The sequence below is a fragment of the Salminus brasiliensis genome, chromosome 2 (assembly GCF_030463535.1).
Source record: "Salminus brasiliensis chromosome 2, fSalBra1.hap2, whole genome shotgun sequence".
Classification (NCBI taxonomy): domain Eukaryota; kingdom Metazoa; phylum Chordata; class Actinopteri; order Characiformes; family Bryconidae; genus Salminus; species Salminus brasiliensis.
In genome coordinates, this window is record NC_132879.1 from 41,089,757 (window position 1) to 41,112,636 (window position 22,880).

The following is a 22,880-nucleotide window of genomic DNA, read 5'->3' on the forward strand; positions in this document are numbered from 1 at the left end:
TGTCCGAAATCAGAAACAGCCTTTAGAAGAAGGGTGTGTGCCTGTCAGAGATTACTATCTGAAGAAGACTTCATTAACAGAAATATAAAGGCTACTATTAAAGGCGCTAACCACAAAAATGTAAATGCCTTCAAACTAATTGGGAGGTGTTTCATCCTACAGCAAGATATAAATCCCAAACTACTAAGAAGTTCTTCAATTGGCCAAGCAAGTCACCTGATTTAAATCCAGTTGAGCTTGCATTTTATATGCTGAAGAGAATATGTAGAAGAAAGAAGAAAGGCCCTGAAACAAGAAAAATGAAGATGAAGATGTCTTGGGTTTTCATATCACTTATGTTGTTGATTTCTTGCCTTTTTACTGATTACTGATTCTGTAAAGCTGCTTTGTGACAACAATAGTTGTAAAAAGCAATATACAAATAAATTTATTATTACAAGATCCCAAATGTAAATGGTTTCCTGAAATGAGGGGGCTGTGCAAAAAGTGTTTTTAAATTAACTGCATGTAAATAATCTTAAATTAATGTCTGGAATGTATACTTTAATCACATCTGTTTTGAACCTCATTCATTATTTCTTCCAAAATCACTTAAAAAAAGAGTTTATCCTGCATATTTTGGAATAACTATCTCTACTAGCCAGGGAAGGCATTATACTAGATTTTGGAGACAATACAAATTAAACTGGCTTAGAAACAAAGTGTATGGAAAATAGCTTGGTGCAACAATATAACCCATTTGGTTAAACAGATAATTTGTGGGATGTAGCATGAGCTTTGTGGCATGAGGTCATTGCTTAGATCTCTGCACTGCCTTTTACACTCTACACAGCACTCTCTAACATTACAGCTTAAATTAACGTGCTTAGACATGGCTAGGACATCACTGGAGAACAGGACACAAACCAGTGATGTTAGGTTGACTAAATATTAACATTATATCAGAACTCAGTACTGAGAAAAGAAACTTCATACAATTTAATTCTGGATAAAGTGGATTAAAGAACACATAATGATGGACACATAATGATGGATCATATGCAAATCATATGCCAATGAGCAGTGCCTGATGCAGCTTTTAACAAATGATCAATAAAAGATGATGTTATATTGTATGTAGTTGTTTCATTTGAATCAAATGTATATAGGGCCTTAGCCATTAAGGCCTGAAGACAGTGGTGAATGTGTGTATGTGGGTGTGCGCATGTCAACATTTCTAATTTAATTTCTTGTTCTAGTTTGTGTGATGACGTCAATGCGGCTGATGCTAATTATGCATGTATTTGATGGAGGTTTCCATGGTAGCCATGCTTATCAGAGAGCAAACAAGAGAGATGTTAAAAAAGAGAAAGTGAGAGAGGGCCTGGATTTTCTTAGCACTCTCTTCACATGCTATGCATACAGTCTTTGAAAGAGTCCATCTAGGTTGGCTATATTCATGGTATGTGTGAATATGTAAATCCAGACACTATTATCAGGGTGGCATTTATTTTCACAGTAAAATGCAGTAACACTTAAAACCATGGTCTCACGTGCATCTTTTTGAAGCACAGATTAAACTCTAAACTGGTTGTAAAACAAAGTACTATGCGATATCAAAGTAACATCTTGACAGCTGTGTAAACCCCTGAAATGAAGCCAGTTTACAAGGGAATTCAATTCCTTAAACTCTGTATATGGGCCTATACTTCAGTTATTCAACCTCATAGCTACATTACTATCATAATTAACACTGGTCTAACAAACCCTAAAATAGAATACTGTTGGGCTTAATTTGGCAAACTGTCACCTAATGTATAGTAGGATTAATAGCAAAATAATAACAAAAGGATAGGACAATTTCAATGTTAGCATAATGGAAATACATTAGAGACATAGAAAGGAGGCCATGTGAAATGTTGATGCATCCCTGCATTGGTTGCTCTTTTAACATGTTCCAATTTTTCTCTAGAATAGCAACACTAAAATATATAATACAATCTAGATAAAGATTGTGAAACTGTGATACTAATACCAATCAGTATTTTTATTTGTTTAGGTTTGTGTTTTTGTTTATCCATTTTGTATTAAAAGCAAATCTGACTAAAATCAGACTAGATTTCTTCTTTTGTTTTCATCTGAATGTGGATATCTGACTGGTGCCATTTCTATTTATTCATTTTCAGAACCATACATATGTTGGTACTTTTAAATCTGTGTCATGATCCGCTGGGACTGACAACAATGAGGGTGAACACTCGCAGGGGATGGACCAAAGCAAGAGAGTTTATTAAACAATAAACAGGGCAGAACACAAGATAAAGCAGCAGAACATTACGGGATGAAAGTACAAAAGAAACACAAACGTGACAACGCAAACCGGGCAAAACAAATGAGCACACCTGTGGCTGACGAGAGACGAGGGCTAGGCTAGCGTGCCAGGGATGAGCCAGAACAATAACGCTAACCAAAACCTACAGGCCGTGCATGGGTGAAACAGTGAAACACAGAATACCGCGCTAGTCGGGCGCTTCTGAACTGACTTGACTCCAGAGCTGAGGGAACAGCTACCGAACCCAAACGACAGAACCGGTACTACAATAGGGCTAGCTTCCCTGAATACAGGCGATACCTCGAGCCTGTACTTGAGCTAACGACGTGACTAAGCTTTTAACACGAAGCTAAGTGAGTTAAGCTCACTCACATGAACTAGCCCCTACAGATCCTTACGGTACACTCTGTCCTTAGATAAAGAGTCAGAACGGTTCGGCAGATACACAGGATTCCCTAGGCTAAGGAGGTTTGCCTCTATTCCCAAAGGCCGACGATGAGCCTAACGGATCCAGTCTGAGCAATGGCACACAAGATCCAACACTGAGTCAACCTGAGTTAAACAGGGTTATACAGAGTTTATTCCCGGCCCTGGCTGCTGGCTCTAGCCCTCCATAAATACATCAGCCACAGGTGGAACGTAATAACCAAGAGTGAACACAAACACATTATCACAACCGTGAATACTGAACATGAACGTAGAATTCAACATAAAAGTCCTCTTCAATATAAGAGTCCGTAAAGCAACATGACATGACCGTGACAGATAGACTTGAAGTCTCATGAACTCCTGCGCGCCACGGCACGAGACCATCTGACAATCTGAAGCAAAATCATTTGTTGATTTATGAAAATATATTTATTTTCTTTATCTTAACTCTTTTTTATTTATTTGTATTTTGTTTATTTACTTTGTGCTGCATTTATAGTAAAGCGGCTATACAATTGAACATTATTATTAGTATTTACTCATGTCGTGAGAGTGGCGCATCATCAGATCCAGAAACAGTGGAGATTAGCAGCATGTATGCTTCCCTCAATTATATCAAAAACAGGGAGGGGAGGTGCAGGAGCTTGTGAAATTACTCAGTAATCTAGATGATAAATAATCAGTTGTGACAAACGGGATTAAGATGGACCAAATCGGGGCAGAGGGATTTGCGAGGTCCAAAGGGATCACTGCATTCCTGTCATGGCAGACTGAATAAATAACACTGCCAGAAATAACACTGGAGAGGTAAACTTTGCTGATACTGCCTTTGGGATGGAGGACTATATAGGAATGAGAGAAATCACTAACCTTCAGTTATCATTTATTATATGAATAATTTGATGATTATTTTGGCAATTAAATAACAATCTGTGTGTCCATAAGGCTTTTTTACAAAATGTATATAATGTGTATCAAATTCTAATAACTGATATCATACTATATTTTTTCCATTTTAAACTCCAATTGTTTTAATTAAACAGTGTTTTATTGACCAATGCGAGTCATACTCAAATTACTAAAATGCACAATGAAAAGACATATATTGGAGCATTGTGAGTTACCAATAGTGGTTTGGGTTTCTGTATATTACTTCTTATTTTTCTTATTTGTCATTAACTCCTTAACACAGCGAGGCTTATTACAGACCAAGGCTTATTCTTTAGTAATTACAGAGACTTCTGTACAAAGTGATGTGGCTATTCTTTGGTAGTAGGAGTTTGTAACAACAGTTTCAGCCTGCCCGCAGGCCATAGACTTTTTAAGGGGTTAATTCTTGTCATAAAAAGGAGGTATGACATTGTAATGTTTAAGGTAAATTTTATGTATACATGTATTTACATGTTTTTGTAACAGTAAACATTGGCAGGTTTGTGAGCAGCAGTTAGAAATCTAGATTTTAGATATATTTAACATGAAAGCATTATATGATTGATTATACAAACATTTCAAACAAAATAAGTCTAATACAGTTGCTAAGGCTAATATTAAACAGGGAAATATCCACATACACTGTAGAGTAGTGGTCCCCTACCCTGCCAGTAAGTTCTTGTTAATAGATTCATTACATGTTTTTGTTTAAATTTAACAATTCATTTTGCTGTAATACAGTTAATTGGAGCTCTGTAAGATTTTGTTTAATTCTGACCAAGTCAATCATGTAACCCTGGTAACAGTAAAAAGCATTTATCAATACTGTGGCTAGACACTGTAGTGGCAACTGGACGCTACAAATTTATGATACTGCTTTAAACATCTTTAAGGCAATTTAGGCCAGCTTTGGAATCGGTAAAATCAGTAAGTCTTTGGTTGTCTGTGCTTTTAAAAACAACAATGCTATTTGAATCTAGCTAACTCACCTGTAAACAGGGATCCCTCCTGTAGTATCAGTCAGATGTTTGGAATTGGTATTTTTTATTAAATACTTTACTTTTTATGTTTTAAATAATAACAGATAAAAATACTATATAGATATTTATGTCCACATATGAAATCATTTTGAATGCACTACAGCGTTTACATTTATAAAATCTTTTTTCATAAGCACAGCAACTAGTAACAAGTTTTACATAAAAACTGTATTAAAGCAAAATCGAGGAAGAATCATTATTATGTTTGAATGAGAAGTTTCTGACTCCAGCTTTATTATAAAAGGATGTAGTGTCATATAATACACACAGGCGTTTGGCTTTTCTGTTTTATTTAAAAGTTAGATAGGATTTAGCATATACATTCAGCAAAATATCTATTTCATTTGTTATATGAGGGCACATTTAGAAGTAGGGCATACTAAACATTCAGAAGTTTATAGGCCAAATACACTCTGTTCCCTGATCCATCATCCTTTGCTCCACATACACTTTCATTGCAAGTAGAGATTCTGTTAGGATGGTGCTATTTTATTTCATTTCATGTCAGCGTCAGAACAAAATAAAAATAACAAAATATAATACCTGGTTTAGAGAGGGAGAAGTGTTTGATTATTCAAATATTTGGCAAATCCAATACAGCTGCTAAGACTAACATTAAATACATACATTAAACACATACACTGAGTTTAGAGTAGTCATTCTTAACCCTGGTACATTTTTGTGTTTACCCACTCTAACATACCACTTTAACTGAGTAAGTGCTCGTTAATGAGTTTAGTAGTTTTATTGGGAAGGCACTAAATATGCTAGACAGTGTTGGGGACCAATGGTCAAGAGTATAAAAAATAGCATGACAACACTCAAAATAACAAAAGGTAATTTGCTAGCATTAATACAATATACCCTGTACTGTTGCTTAGGACATAGTACATAGCTCAGGACACAGCTTATCAATACATTTTTGAGCACATATGTACAAGAGGCTACACAAACTTTCCAGAGGCATTACAAAATCTTGGTGCAAGATCCTTAAAGTAACACAATAATAATACTGATACATAATGATACATGCTTCATGATGCTTCATGTTGAGAACTTTAAAAAAAATGTTTATCAACGTAGCAAATAGTTGCAGTAGATGTATGGATACAAAGTAATAAAATGTTTTGCTGCACAACATTATAAATGTATATATTGTTAAAATGTACATGTTTCTAATCTGTAAGGTACTGGCAACCTAACAGCATTTATAATCCAGTGGTCTAGCTCTCATTTATACTAATACTGAGCTTTAATGTGATGAAGAATCATTTTTGCATTTGACACCATACCTTAGCATTTCACATCAAAATTTCAACATTTTTCATTGCAGTCTTTTAACCCCTTCTAAAATACAGAATTATAAAACTGTTCTACATAGTTCACTTGATAAAAGTGTAATGGTGTGAAACCACTTACAAATGGAAAACTGATTATACATATCTAAAAGTGTCCTTTTGGAGCTCAGTGTATGGGAAAGAAATGGACGCATACCAGCAAAGCACTGCATGTGGGCCTTTACTGATTCAAAAACATCCATCTCAGACTCAGGTGAGGTGCATGAATGGCCACCACATATGTGTGAGAAAAGCTTGCAGAACAAATAACAGATGGATTTGCTGGAGGGGAAACTGCATGATTGGAAAAAACCCACATGCAAAGCTTTGCAATAGTTCCCTGTAAATGGCTCTCCAGATTGGAGCATCATAATCTCTCTGACTTCGACCTTTAAACATGTTTAGGAGTGGAGAGGATGTGTAGATCCTTTCCAATGCACATTTACTGAAGGGATTTTACAAGTGGTGGATCAAAATGTGGATCAAGTGGATCAATAAGATGCATAGACAGGGGTTGTGCAGGGCCAGATATGAGAGCAGATAAATGTAGCCTTGTTCATGCAGAAGTTGAATGGAATGCATATGTAATACTATTCTGAGCCTAATCTGTTAAATATACTAATCGGAATGCTAAATCAATAACATTTTAATGCCATATTTATTTTGCCTTAAGGTTTTATTGAGTGGCATCCAAACTGAAACAAATAAGCAATATTTTATATAGACACAATCAATATGTTTTTTATTTTATGGAGCTGTGATGCAATCAAATGAATTAGTTCCACCCTACTCACTGTATTAAATAATTTAGTTAAAAGCACTAAAGTTGACAAAGTTCTTCATTGCATGCGTCCTTTGTGCAGGTTTTTTACTTTTGTATGGATACTTGTTTTTTATGTTTCTCAGTAAAACGTTAAGGCAAAATGATAAGTATAATAAACATGGAAAAGATGGATGGAAAAAGTTCAGCATGTTCCAATACTAAATCAACACTGATATGAGAATAAAGACATTACAACATAAATACTCATATACAGAAATATTTAACATTTTAAATATGTCTTAAGAAAGTTGTATAAAAATAAATGCTATATTTCTTGCCATTACTGACATTAAGCAGGTATTTTCTTTCCTTATCGTTTGTCAGGAGGCCTGCAGTCTTCAACGTCCAGTGTACACAAAATCTGAGGAAAGACATATATATGATTGTTTGAAATGTGTACATATGCTAAAGAATTAAAGGGTGTCACAGTTAAATAGCTATGCCGTCATTCCTTCATAGGGCAGCCACCAAATTACAATTTAGATGTTTAGTTTTGGATAATGTTATTTTAGATACTGTCTAATCAATAAAAAAATCAGATTTAACAAGATTAAAATATTTGTGTTCAAAGATTTTGTGTTGTGCTGTTCATCTACATCTAGGGCTGTCAACTGGAATCAGACATTTAAGTTGAATAGGCCTCCTCAGACGTGTCCATGAAAGTTACATTAATAATTACCACACATTACACTTTATTGTCATTGTAAACTAAAACAAAGTGTGTAAGTAAAATAAGTTGGCAACTGGATCTACTAGGTGCAGTGCGTATGTATGTATAGCAGTGCTTATCCAAGCAGCTAAATCAACAGTAATATTAATATTATGTAGTTATTAGGTTTCTGTTCTACAAAGCATCCATGTTTGGGACATTAACTTGTTCAAGAATTGTCCTGAAACAGACTTTCAGTTATTCTTGTCAATGTTATTTAGCTTTCGCTTTGTTCAGTTACTAACAAGCTATTACAGGTTCAATTAATATTTCTATACAATTCCATACTGCTTGGCCTGGAACAGGTGCCAATGCAGGTAGCATTTAACATTCAAATGATCAGTTTTTACATTCTAATGTGCATTTTTTCAAAATAAATTGGCTTTTATTAGTTAATATACCATAAATACAGGTGTCATATTACCATACAACATGTACATAAAACAAAATAACTTCCCATCTTACAGTGTAACACATTTATGACACTGGACATATTTACTTTCATGATGCTAAAAAGTAGTAATTCCACCAAACTAAGAATCTTAACAAAAAGCACTTTGTGCTTGTTTTTGCCTTGTTCATAAACCACCCATAAGAAGCTTGAAGAGTAGTTAACCAATTATCAATAGAAATAAATATGGCAAACTAAGAGGTAAGGTGGGGAAGAGTCTAAGAGTCTATATTTATCTTTGTATTTTACAAAGCTCAAAGTGTTGAAATTCTTACAACTGAACTAAATCTACAACCTTTATGTTATGTAAAATCACTATACATCTCAAAATCATTATGCAAGATCATATTTTATTTTTTAATCCAGTTCCCCTAGACTAGTCCACAGGAGGAAGTGTATTTTGTACACACATTTTTACAATCTTTTGATTCAGAACATGCAGGATGAAATCCAGGAAGTTGTTCACTACAAACAGTAACATATTACCATACAGTTTTGTGAGTAATGCTGTGACTGGTGTGACGTACTGACCTCTATAGTAGTCAGGATTAAAGTTCTCGTAAATAGGATAAAGTGGATTCTCCTGTTCACAGCGAAGCTTTCTGGCCCTCAGGACATCACGCACACACTGATGGAGGTACATATACTGGCTCTAGGGGAAAAATGGAGGGGCAGCAGATTTTTTATGAATTGTGGATTCTCCAGCAGTGCTTGCTTTGCAAGTACACTGTAATGTTCCAACAGCCACCAACATTGCAATTATGCCTGCTGAATCAGGAGGTATGTAATATTTGTACATAATATAAACTTTTTACATAACATAAAAATACTTTGCTAATTCAGGCTGCTGGTGTTGCTGAAGAGACTGTTAATAGCTAATAGCTATTGTGTGCTACCTCAGTTTGCACCATGTGTGAGCGATGCAGCCGGAGGTCAAACACACAGCCGTAAATATCAACAGTGCCACGGCTGTCCAACTGCTGCAGAGCGCGGTCCAGAACAATAAAGGTGCCTGTGCGCCCCACTCCGGCACTGTGAAAGGACAGAGACAGCTTAAGTCAAATCCAGTGTTGCTCACTGACTGCTGAGAACACACCACACCCACATGATTTTAACAAAATATTAGGATTATTTAGCAGGTCAAAATAATGTCAATGATATTTTAAACTGAGATTAGTAATTAGTAATTGCTAATATCTATTTAGAGCACAGTGTAAAAGTGAAATTAACTATATATATATATATATATTTCTGAACATCTGCAAGTGCACTTACAGCACAAAATGATAGTCTAATCAACTAATAAGCTGTGTGAAAACCTGCAATTTGTAAATGCTCTTACAGCAAAGTGAACAATCCTTAAGTATGTAACTGTGGAACTCTGAAGTAGTCCACTTATGTTATCCACCTTCTCATATTTCCATATCAATCCATATTTTTCCATATCAACAATCTGTGAATGCAGCAATTCAGCAATCAAACAAATATTAGGGTTACCCCCTACTCCATAAAACTGCACTATACATATTGTGTAAATATATGTTTCTACTTAAGGCTGATACTTGCTGGTCTTCTTGGCTTTGCTAAATTGGCCTTGGGTGAAATGGTCTTTCCTTTCTCATATCACTCAGTGTGATGCTAGCCAACATGGGTGTCTGTTGGCTGATGTAAAAGAATTGGCAGTTAGCATTACCTTCTAAGCCCATTCAGCTGACCGTTGACATTGCATTAGTGGCAGTTTGTAATTGTGTAATGGGGTGGTCCTATCAAGTGGGAATTGGCAATTACAAAAACTGGGGGGGGGGGGAAATAAATAAAAAACTAAAATGTATTCATTTATTTATCTCCAAGGACTGTTTGCCCATTGCCTAACTAGGAGCCACTTTCTGGCTTCACTGATACCTTTAATTAAATTCAATTACCTATATCACTCAATTGCTGAAAGACTTAAACTAATTATTCATGCTATGATCCATCATGAAACTCTTCTCAAACCCCACAGGTTGGAAAGGTTAAGAAACATGTTATTTTTTAAAGCTGAAATTACTTTTTCACTTCTTTTAATGTTTGTGTAAGATGGGATAAATCACAAATCACAGATTGGTTTTAAAAGATGCGTATTGTGCAGAAATGGTGTCATTCTCCTCACAGAATAACTTTGGGTCTGTTTACATCCAGTATTAACATGTGTTTTGTATTCGGACAGGATATGGATATACTTTACTCAAAGACACTTGTCTTGTAAATGCTTTCCCAGTGTAATCAGATGAGATCTGATTTTACTTTACCATGTAAAAAGCACACCAACATACACACCATTTCCCTTTTGCTTACTGTACACACTGATTTCTTATCAAAATTATCCTGCTCTGTGTCCACCTATGCCATTCTAACTAACTAACTAACTAAACTTTTTTTTTCATCATTCTCCTGAAATTGTGAAATCATTTGTGGTTCCAATGGGGCTACAACTAGGGTTGTTCTATGAGATTACTGATCAGTCACATACATCATTTCTCTAAAATCTAATCTAAAATTGAAAGGAAAAGCTCCTTAGGAACTTCGCTTCAAAGTTCTTAAGCTTGCAGTTTGCGGAGATGGAGGAGGAAACGCAATAAAAGGAGGAAAATGTAGTGAGGGAAATCGAAGCAAGATCAAAATCCAATAACATTAGCTGCCACTGCTAAGGGAGATGGAGGAGTACACTCCTGCAGTGTCACAACCTTTGGATATGAAAGTGTTGAGGTGTTTAAATATGAATTTTGCTCATCTCTACTCACTCACACACATTATTTTTGACATACATTGGGACCAGTGGATAGCACTATAGCACATGTAGCACAATAACACATTGACTTAAAGAAGGGGTTTTCACAAATAAAACAATCATATATTTTACATCTTTCAAACGTTAAAAGATGTAACGTCATAACAATATAATGCTTTTCCATCTAAATAATCTTGAAGAAGCTCTATATAAGCTGACATTAAGCAGTACTTTAAGCAGATCACTAAATGTGTGATTCACTGTATTTTTGATTTTTGAACTGCCAAAAATGGGTTGTTTCATTTTCTGTATACTTATTTACACTGTTTATGCAGAAATGTATGCATGTATGTGTGAACCACTATTTTACAATATTGCATTGCTGGGTTTCCATGGTAATCCATTTTTATATGATGGTTATTACTATAAATTATTAATAATAAAACAATTTATTACATTGCTTTCAGATTGTACATGAACAACACAAGACTAAAAAATAAGATTATTAACTGGGTGTTAATGTTAGTGGATTTAAATATACCTGCAGTGGACCACAGTTGGGCCTGAGCTTGGTGCCCTGTCAACATAATCTCGGACGGTCCTCACAAACTGAATGAGAGACTGTGTTGTTTCAGGCACGCCATGATCCGGCCACACTGTGTAATGAAAATGACGCACTATCCTGGGGTAGCTTAACTGGCCTTCCTACAACCATACACACACAAAGAACATAATCACACTAAAAATGTGATCTCTTCACACAATCACTCACTGAGGCTTACAGTCCTTAAAAAGGATATTTTAAAACATGAAAAACATTTTTTATAACAGTAATGATTTGAACATTCAAGTTAAAAATTTAAATAAAATTTAGAGTGTGAAGAATGATGAACAGTGCTTTAGATGATTCTAAAATCGACAGAAAGTTGTAGAGCACAGAGAATTTTGCAGAAGTCAAAAACTTCACAAAACAAATATTAAAATATAAAATGCTTCAAACTACTTTTCAGTATTTTATTTATAATACTTAAGTTGACACTGAGTAAGCCATTATTGAATGTAAAATAAAAATAAAATAAAAGTAAAATAAAATAAGAAAAGGATTACTATGATAAGTGATTTCAGAATAGTTTTATTATGCAGTTTTAATAATGATTTCATTATAATGTCCTCCACCTTCTACTTACACTGCTTATTTTGAATTCACGGATGGTCCATTCTGACAAGACCGACTCAGACAGCATGTGCACCACGAGGTCACCATAGTACAGCGGCTCCCTGTCCATAGGCCAGTACTGGTCACACTTCACCTGCATGATACGGACCGAGGCAAACATAAAAACATACATACACACACACACACACACACACACAAACACACACAGTCATGTGTCAGAAAACACGTTTTATTCTGTGTCATCGAGCACAAACAGTCCAGCCCTGTAATTACAGCTTTGGCTCTGTAATCAGCAGCTCTATTTCCTCTGACTGATCGTGCTAATGACCAGCCACTGATGTTCCCTTCCCCTACTCTACCTTCTCGTTGTGTTTTTTCCCCTTGTGTTGCTATGGAAACAGTGATGCTTCTCTACTCACCCTGCCCTTCTCCACACACTGCGTCACCATGACAATGTTGTTCACATTGTGCTCCCACACCATTCGCCAGAAATCGTCTTTGGTCCCTGGGAGAGGCCCCTGTGTGGCAATGTACTCACGCCTGAAATTGTTCCCCTAAGGCAGAAATTCAGAGGGGATCTCTGTTTCTTATTGTGGTTCATCAAATAAATATGCAATTTAGCAATGCTAGCTAAGTCTAAAGGTGCATGTGAAAATGGCAGACAGTCTCCTATAATAAATCATCTTGGTAATCGAGATGTGTGAGTGTGAAGAACCTTTAAATTGGTAAAGCCTTTACATCAAGTGAAGGTTCTTTAGACCTTTAAAAGGTTATTTAAACTCACACATCTCTATTTTATGTCTTATATCTTATTTTGAAATGTACAGTAAATTTTAAGATGACGTATACACTAAAACTTAAATTCATGGTGAAAGGTGAAATATGAAGAGGAGGCCAAATAACAGAGCTAAAGGTATACTCTAAAAGTAATTTTGTACTACAATATTTAGTTGTTTGTTGGACCAGTCAATGAAGATACTATATGTTGCTTCATGACATGTTTTTTTTTACTTTATTCCAATAGTTAGAGTTGTCATTTTGTTGCACCATCCTCACTTTTTTGCAGTGACCAAAATGCAAGCTCACAAAGATTCTACTATGTTGTGATCCAAATATGTATTTAACAGTCATTGCACACCTACATAGATTAGGGTAGCTCTTTATTAAGATTAGGAGTAGCACTTCAGTAGGTTTACAGCCCCAATGTATCTATTTCCCAAAAGTCTGTAAGGGGGGCCTTTATGAGGAAGAAATACCAATTCATGCATAAACTGCTTTAACTCACAGGGATGAAGCTGGCGTTGATAAAATCAGTGCATGGGTCATCATCCAAGCATGACAGTTTCACCCGGGTAGCATCATCTGTAAGCAAAAAAAAACTATTTTGTGAGAGAACACTTTCTGATTTTCTATACATTTATAGATTTTAAACTTGAATGGTGAAATGATGCAAATTTCAGTGTCATAATAGTCTAAATGAATGTAACATTTAGTTTAACTCTTAAAATTAAAGCATCATAACATGTATGTCCCGGGGCAAGACTCCTAACAATACATTGGCCCACCTCTGTAATACGAGTTACCTTGTAAGTCGCTCTGGATAAGAGCATCAGCTAAATAATGTAAATGTAAATGTAAATGTAAATGTATGATTCTAAAGTGAAAGATACAGATCAAGTTCAACTGCTGATTCCCTTTCTCACCACTTACATGGCAGTATATTGTTGTATCGATTCTTGCAGCGGTTCTCAGGTAGACGTGCAGCATCGAGAGCCTGGTTGCGGCCTACATCCTTCAAGTCCTGTGACAAAGGATTTTTTTTATTTTGCTACCTGTAATGATCCACCTATCACATTCACTATGCTATGCTGCAGTTACAATGCCCAACAATGCAATTGTTACTTATTTGTAGATTGTAGATTTATTTTGGTATTCCATTTCAGCCTGATGTGCTCCAAACACTATTGTGATATTTTCTACTGCATTCCAATTGACTGACAAGTCTGGTTTTATCAGTTTGACTAAAAACAAGTATTTGCTTTGTTTTGAGTGCCATGATAACAGAAGTCTCTGGGTGCATACAGTCACTTCACTATACACATTAAAAATAAAAGTGCTACGAAGAGTTCTTAGAGTGATGCCATAGAAGAACCACATTTGGAATTGTGTTTGAAAATGAGATGATAAATGTTAATGTGAACTTTTTTTTTTTTTTTTTTACCATTTTAAAGGTTCTCGACTTTCACACATTTGTGTACGTCATGGTTCTATATGGAACAAAAAGCTGTTCTCCTATGCAATCACTCAGATAAACGTTTGCAGTATTGTTTTTTTTTTTTTTTTTAAGATTTTGTTTTTGTCGAATTTTTCCCTTTTTCTCTCAATTTGGTATTGCCAATAAATCCCACCTGTTCATATCGCCCCCTAACACTAGCAATGCTTCCAACACTTGGAGGCTAAGGACATGCAAAACCAACCACTGACTCTTCGATTGCCGCAGAGGAAGCACCATGTCCCCAGTTCCACTGCACCAGCTACCAGATGCCTGTGCCAGCCACAGACTCATGAGCGGAGAGAGCTCCATCTACCCACCTGGAGAGAGCACAGCCAATTGTGCTCTCTTAGACTACAGCCACTAATGGAAAAGCGGCATGGCTTGGAATTTGAGTTCACAGCCCCGGGCCACAGTTGTAGCACCTTTTAACAGCTTTTAGCAGCTATTTTAACTATTTTAAGATTAATGTGGTTTGAAAAATGTATGTTTTTGTCATATGTCTGTTTTTCTAGCTGTCTGTTTTAAAATGGACTGCCTGTCCATGTCCCACAGTCTGTCTGGTCAAATGTCAGTCAAATGACCCTGTCCTGTCAAAGAAGGTAGTTCCTGGTCAAGCTAAGATATGACATACATCAGATTATTAGACAAACCTGAGAAGTTTGGCTTGTGAGACTATGTAAAGGGATGTTGGTGTTTTTAATGGAGTAAAAAAACACATTATTGCACTTTACTCAGAATTTAATGTTTTACTGTTTCAAACTGTCTTGACTTGTGTATTTATTGCACTGATGAGCTCTGAGTCTATTACAAAATGTGTATGTACTAATAGTGTAGTTAAAAGTGGCACATCAATTTTCCTCCAAACATAAGCCATAATGACTGCACAGTTCTGGTCAAATACAATACAAGGCTGTTAATGACTGTCAATACCGTTGATTCAGCCAGACCTAGTATTAACAAACAGACATTTAAATTTCAAATGCAGTTCACCCCTTACCTCAAACTCCTCAGAAAAGAGGTAATTGGAGTCAGCCTGAAGCTTGGTGAGATGAGACACAAAGTGAGCTGCTTTGACTGGGCTGATAAAACACAGACAAAAGGTGTCAGACCAATCTTTATCGAGATTTCACATTCAACCAAGGAATATTTGGGGACTTTCTGTTATGTGGAGAGGGCAAATGCTCACCTGGATATGCGGCGGTTACTGCAACAAGAGAGAAATTGAAATTAGGAAAAAATATATATTTTTCATACTCTTTATACCCTTTCATACTGCTATTTCTCAAGCAGCCTCTTCACACCCAATTTCAAGGCTTCAAATTAACCTCTTAAAAGAACCTTTCCATTGCATGTCAGCACAACAGCCACTGTAAGCTATTCCAATAATGTATTGACAGGATGATGACAGATGTACTTTGAGATTGGCCAGCTCTGGGATCTGATATTGGTCAGCTGGCAAATCACTTAACATTCTCTCACTGATTGACACATGCTACCATATGCGCAACCTACCACCACCTCTTTTCAAACTGTAATGGCAGCATGACTCAGGATTTGAACCAGCAATCCTTGGGTCATATGTAACAGATCAATTTGATGGTAGTTACTGAATAATACCTCAAAAGATTAATAACTTAATAATATCCCTTCTGTTTAATGGGGTTAAGTATGTCCGTTTCTAGCTCTTTGTCTTTATCTCAATCCATCTGCTTCACTTTCTGTAAGAACACAGTGACTAGAAGTGGCTCAGATCAATATACAGTAGTCCACAAACAGGCTGCAGTAATAAGCTGAAAAGACTTTAACACCATGCTTTTATCTCCACATTATTGATCCATCATGGCCTGAAGATAACTGCAGCCATTATTTTAACCAAACACACACACACACAACTTGATGCTTGATGTGCATGTCTTAAATCTTGTTTTTAGGATGGTTGAGAGAGAGGATTTAAAACAGTTACATTTTGAAAGTATCTCATATTATTATGTCTATATATATTAGATATTTCAGGCCAGTTACCTTCAGAGTCACCGGCCAGGGTCTAACGATAATAAAAATGATGTATACACTTCCTGGGGCCTGTACTCAGGAGTCTCAGTATATCTGATGCTCAGAACTAGACTAAGAGAACTATACAGTTATGAACATTAATATGTAATAAAGGATTACTAGGAATAAATAAATAAATAAATAAATAAATAAATAAATAGATAGATAGATAGATAGATAGATAGATAGATAGAAGTTGTACCTTCTGATGCCCATGTATATTCCTGAACTAGGCACCTCTTTCCACATACTCATTCTTACCACTGGACTTTCCTGCACCGCTCTGCATGGATGGACACACACAGACACACAGACACACACGCGTCACAGGCATTCTTTTACTCGATAAACCCTGCTGAACAATCACCATGTTAGACCATACAGAGCAGCAAATTAGGCTGATTTAATTAGTGAAGAGGAGCTTCATCTCTTGTTTCTCTGTCATTTAATTATCTGTGTTCTCCAGATGCCCAGCTTTTCCTGTTCCCCTTAACAATGACCCCTCATTAGCTGCAGTTAATAGCTGGCTCTTAAAGAGGTCTATGTGTGCACATGTACTTACACTTTACGGACCCTCTGCCTGTAGATTATTAAGGTGGTTATAGCGATCATCATGCTAATGAGAAACAGGCCAGCGCTGATGCCCTCCACAATCCCCCCCAGCGGCTCTGATGGAGGGAAAAGAAAGTGGATTGGTTCCGCTTCTGCAGCACAAGATATGTGAAGAGAGTAGCAAGCCATGTTTCCACCACCTCACCTGCTTGAGTACGCAGAGGAGTGGAGAGGTAGGTATCGCTGAAGAGAGGATGGGAAAACTCCTTGTTATTGTCATCAAAGAGTTGAGTGAAGGCTCGAACACTCAGTCTGAAAGAGACAACACATTTTCATTAAAGCCTGGTTCTTGCATTATATTAGTTACAACACTCACTTCTATCACCAGTACCTGTAGGACATTCTGGATTTCAGGGGTCCATCACAGAAGTATTTTTCCTGTCTTTCGGGCTCCACATCTTGTTTGCATGCTCCACCCAACCGCTCCATCCCAGCTCCAAGGTTGATCTCAAGCACCTGGTTCCCCATGTCTGGGTCATCTCTGCAGAGACTCTTAAAGTAACCGGTCTGGTAAGCCCGGATGGAGCTGTTGCGCTTGTAGTCCAGGTAGGAGGGCAGTGGGTGCCTATGTTCTGGCAGCAGGGGCTCAATGTCTGCAAATGTTTCACAAGTTCTGTTCATAGATGTACATTTGTAGGATTTATGAACAAGTTGGACCACTTGGCTGCTTTTATACACACAAATAAATATAATTTTTTTGTATTTTACTTTACATACTGTAAAGTTTCCATTTGTGTCTGACACAAATGTTGAACATGGTTGTCTTGTTTTGTTGTGTCTACTGAATGTGTCTCAAATATTATATTTCGCATAAAAAGTGTATGCCATTTCATGTACGCACAGACGAATCTCAGAGCTACTTTTAGTTTAGATTTGAAAAATACCATTGGATTCTGCAACAATGATGGTGAAGCAACGGATTGCCCCGTTGACGTCGCTGAACCAGCTGCAGTTGAATTTGAAAAAGATGGTAGACTGGGTGATATGAGTGGCTTGCTCACTGATCCGTACCATAGGGGGAGGCACTGGAGGCCCTGCAAACACAAACAATTAATGAAGCACCCAATCACATGTGGATTTTAGTCTACTGTTCGTGTAAAACAGGATCTGGTTACAATCATTTGAAGAATGATTCTGACAACAGGTGGCCATAAGCTTTCATTACTGCTTAAGCTAAAGAATCAGACCTCAGACAAACACATGAACAAAGTTTGAGGCTGGCTGCATGTTCAGAATGTAATACTGTATCAAATCAGGCTAATACTATCAAATCAGGCTAAGAAACCTACATTAGTAGTCCAGATGATGAGGCAGGGTGTCTGCTGGTTTGTAAACCCTGACCCTCTGATTGAGAGTTATAGACTTTACTTGATAAAGACCTTATATAAATACTGATCTCTTTAAACAGAAACACAATGACCATAAATCTTCTCAGCGGATCCATCGCAGCCATCTGGAGAATTGGTGGACTAATGAGGCTCTGTTTCTCCTTATCTTATTCTGTGCACACTCTTTCCCTTGCACCCTCTTTCCCCAGCTCTCTGGAGTTTCTCTCTGCCAGACAAGCCAAAGCAGCACTGCCTCTCTTGAGCCGACATCTACCAATACTGTTCCTCCTTTTTTTCTCTTTTCGACATTCACTCACTGTGTTCTTCTCCCAGGTGGCGTGGTCTATTTGAGTGGATCTTTATTTAAAACTGCCTGCCATGGTGTTCCCTGGAGAGGTTGGTTGGGGAGGCTGAGGTGAGTTTAGGGCTAGGGATGTCCTGTCTTTAAGATGCATTTATATAATCCACCTGGACACTCACTGGTCCCTTATTGATGACTTCAGATCCTTCTGTGGCCCTTCTGTTTCACTTGTGCATTGCCCTGTCATGCATCAGCCTTGTGACCTGATTTTTAGTCTCTATGGTTTGAATAACCACAGAGATGCACCAGCACCTCTACAGGTCTAAAATAATGAAATACAATACAATATATGGAAAAACAATATTTTTTTGTTTTTAATATACATTAAACTTTAAATAGTACAATATAGATGATCTCCAGATTTATGCTACCTAATGCTACTATGTTGATGTTGATCTATGAATCAACATCAACAGAATAATATTGGAAGAGTAGTTGCAAAACATTACATTAGGAGAGATTATGAGCTTCAAACTTGTATTCATTTTTAACAGTTTGACTAATTTAACACTTTTTTATGGCTGCAGCTGCATAATTATTTATTTTAAATATAATCATGTTGACAGAACTAGAATATAATGTTTTGGAAGCTTTGGGGGCCCTTCATGACAGTTGTATTCAAAATAGGGTTTTAACACACTGCTTGAACCACTGCTAAGCACCACAGAGATACATTTTAACCTGCCTTTAAATAATTAGAAGTTGCAATTATCACCATTTACAACAAATATATCATTTGAAGAAACAGAAAACATTGTTAGAAATGTTTTAGCCTAATAAACTGCAATCCCAGTCATTGATGTCAATAAGCATTAAAAGAATTAATATTATTCCAAAATTAAATTAGCCTTTACATTAATCTTAATCAAATGTTAAATCTTTCCTAATACACCCAGTGCTAATTCCAGCTGATAGGTAATTCTGAGGGTTCTTTGAATGATCAGCTGCAATCATTGTATTTTCCTTTCGAATCCCAGGATCTTTTCTACAGTGTGCTAGCCAACACACCTCTTCCCACTTTTTACCCTCATCGATGTAGCCCTTAGCATTAATCAAGGGATTCCACGTATAGAATAGTTATAGCATTGTTGGTAGAATTATTGCTAACTAGTTTAACTACAATTTCCTTTAAAAAGGAACCAGTGGTGTTTCATGTACCCTACTGTAAAATCTTACTGAATTCAAAAGAAACCTAACACATCTAAATTAAACTCAGTGACATGCAGCTTGTATTAACTTCAGCAGTGTTATGTGTTAAATAACATTAAGTGTGCTCCACTTCTATTGTGACAAAAAATATTTGACAGTATTAAGGCACACTGTTGCAGTCACACAGAAATCTTGCATCTCTAAAACTGCAACTTTTTTCAGGAGAATGAAAAACATTTTAATCATTAACATTCCATTTTGACACAATCTAAAAAATAATTGGCAGATTCAAATCATGTAAAATTTGACAAAAATGAAACAAAAATGTTTTTGCATGGCAATAAATTATATGGTATAGTATCAGCAGGCCAGATATAAAATTAAAGTACACCACTCACATTAATGCCTGAACTTATTTTAATAGATTAGACATTGATGACCTTGGAGCCATTAGAAACTACTAATGATGAGCAGTACATATGAATGTACATATGAATATACATATAAATGTCAGTGTCAACTGTCTACAACAGTTTGCTGGGTATAGCAGGAGTACACTTACTGTCAATCATGGTGACTGCACTGTCCTGGGCCACTGAGCCTTTCTTCTTTCCAGACATTACCATGACTGAAACAGTGTAGTTCCGGAAGGGTTCCAGTTTGTCAAAATGTTTAAAAGTGGTGTCACGGTCCACTGTCAGTTTGTAGACTGGGTATGTAGAGCCTTGCTTCTTACACTCTACAAGATAAGTGTCATAATCTGCCATCGGAGGTTTCCAGGAGCATGAGAGTGATGTGGAGCTCAAGGGGTGACAGTGGATGCTCTGCACTGGTCCTGGAGCTAAAAAAAATAGATATTTTCTGAGTACTTGGTTATTGGGGGGGGGGGGGGGGTTCAATGTTTCAATGCTCTAATAAACTAAAAATGCACAGTTAACATTAACTTCCTCTTGAAAATAAATTATAATATTAATATAATCAATAATTATGAGTAAATTATACAGTGTTTTCCCAAAGGATACCTCATAAGTAAATGTTATATACATAAGATTATACAATATATGATCAATACAAGATGCATTATAGAAGTGTATCTTATAGTAATTATCTAAATAATAATTATTATTATTATCTAAACAATAATGAAGTTCTCATAAAGATTATGCTCATCAATAATGCAGCAAATGCATACATAACTGTATCATACTGAAGCTAATTATGAATTTTCTAAAGCCCTACAGTCAAACTATTTCCAGCAGGTCCATGCCCACATATATTATGTATCAGCTACACAGTCTTAAGTGATGATTTAGCAGGTTTAGCTCAGTCAAAAAAGGTGCCTGCAGCGCTTCATAAAAAGGCAAGGACTGTCTCAGAGTGCTCAATTTATATAACCTGATCTTACCCATCTACCCTCAGTGCCCTGCTTTTCTCCACAAGTAGCAAAAGGGAGCTTAAGGATGGGAGTAATTAATAATTGAGAGTGCAGTGCCATCTTGTTCTCATTCTAAAGGAATTGTCATCCTGAACCTCCACTTCAACACTTAAACTTTCTGTTTAAGCTTACTAGTTCAGTATTGCTGTTATAGGTGAAGGTGAATGATTGTTTACTGTCAGTCACAATCCATATCAGTATCAGTGTTTTATCAAGATTGTTATTGTGGATACTGATACAGCCATATAACCTGAATATTAGGACATTTTACCTATTTTACCTAGTCTATTGATCAGGCCCAATTAGCCTTAAATTAAGACTGTCCAAGTTCAACAGCAAGGGGTCGGTATAGCTGCGGGTTTTTATTTCAACCAAGCAATATTACATCCGATTCACCTCATTTATTTAGGTGGTGTCAGTCTTTAAAAGATGATCACATCTGCTCTTGTTTGGTTAGAGTTAAATAACCTGCAGCCACACTGGCCCATTGTAGATAATATTGGACACCTTAAACTATATGTTTTACATGTTCATTAATTTTTCTCTTTGATATCTGATTCAGACATTTCCGCTGATATGCACCTATCAGACAGAGGTGTTCTTGATACTAAAAACCAGTAAACATTGCTCTAAAGTGTTACCACTGTACAAGGTGATAAAGGTGTGTTTCCAGTAGATTGTTTTCGTGTGATTTTAAGTACTGTGCTGTAGAAGACCTAAAAGTAAAGGAAAGTATTATGTAAAGATCAGTGAATATGGTCCTAAATAGTTTTTGGTTAGTTAGTCCTGCTGCCTGTCCTTGGTCGCATTCATCCTTCTCTGCCAGGAAGACAAAGAGTAGATACAATATAAAGAACAAACTGAAAAATGAGGCCACAGTCTAATAATGTACTCAATAGTCTTGTCATTTCTTCTCCAGGGCTAGAACACAAGCCAGCAAATGGAAAGGAACTACTGCACTGAATAAAACATGAGCCCTACTGCCGGCAGTATGTTTGTGAATGGGTTTTGGGGCCAGCACATGTCTGTCCGTCTAAGCCAAGGTGCAATCCAGCACCAGCTGCACCAGCCGGGTGCCAGCACCATTTGAGGCTCTTCAAATAGCCTCGCTTTTCTGAGAAGAGAAATATGCAGGCATCTTTTCCCAGGGAAAAAACTAGGCCACAATTGCTGGACACTGATTACCAATTCCGTTTCTCAGGCTAAAACTCATCCTGTTCCAAGTTTAATCCTCCAGAGCAGCCGTGTACTCGGCATAGATTTTATTTAGAATTAAAAAAAGGCCTGCCCTCTCTGGGTCACAGTCAGTCTCAGACAGTCTGCCTCTATATAGTACATTTATATACTACATTTCAAATAACTTCAGGTTGTCAAGTGGCGTCTTAAGGTCAGACACTGATTAATTTGGCTCTATAACAACGGCAATCCTACTTAAGATTGAATAGTGTAAAAGTTTTCAAAACTTTCAGAGGACTGACCTGAAATCAGTGCTGACTGTATTTGCCTGTCTAATCTGGTTTAACCTAGCCCAACATGCCATCTAGTGGTGGCATTAAGGCAGGCAAATATATAATATTAATAAAGCTCAGTAGTTCTTCACAGCATAAGATATCAAATTGAGATTGATTCAGAGAGGGATGCAGTCCTGTTTTTATGGATGTATAAAATGATTAAATGAAGTGTACTGGTTGAGT

General features: G+C 36.6%; 1 protein-coding gene across 1 annotated transcript in view; it reads right to left on the reverse strand.

Annotated features, from left to right (window-relative positions):
* Window positions 1-4,983: 4,983 nt before the first annotated feature.
* Window positions 4,984-22,880, reverse strand: part of ptprb (protein tyrosine phosphatase receptor type b) — a 41,329-nt gene continuing 23,432 nt past the window's right edge. The window contains exons 16-31 of the mRNA XM_072672738.1: window positions 20,314-20,592; window positions 17,798-17,947; window positions 17,245-17,506; window positions 17,059-17,165; window positions 16,864-16,969; window positions 16,504-16,584; window positions 15,436-15,453; window positions 15,247-15,328; window positions 13,685-13,775; window positions 13,260-13,336; window positions 12,394-12,528; window positions 11,985-12,107; window positions 11,339-11,502; window positions 8,927-9,062; window positions 8,562-8,682; window positions 4,984-7,231 (exon numbers count right to left, since the gene is read on the reverse strand). Of these exons, the coding sequence (XP_072528839.1) occupies window positions 7,209-7,231; window positions 8,562-8,682; window positions 8,927-9,062; window positions 11,339-11,502; window positions 11,985-12,107; window positions 12,394-12,528; window positions 13,260-13,336; window positions 13,685-13,775; window positions 15,247-15,328; window positions 15,436-15,453; window positions 16,504-16,584; window positions 16,864-16,969; window positions 17,059-17,165; window positions 17,245-17,506; window positions 17,798-17,947; window positions 20,314-20,592 (1,955 nt within the window). The 3' untranslated portion in view covers window positions 4,984-7,208. The remainder of the gene's footprint in view (window positions 7,232-8,561; window positions 8,683-8,926; window positions 9,063-11,338; window positions 11,503-11,984; window positions 12,108-12,393; window positions 12,529-13,259; window positions 13,337-13,684; window positions 13,776-15,246; window positions 15,329-15,435; window positions 15,454-16,503; window positions 16,585-16,863; window positions 16,970-17,058; window positions 17,166-17,244; window positions 17,507-17,797; window positions 17,948-20,313; window positions 20,593-22,880) is intronic.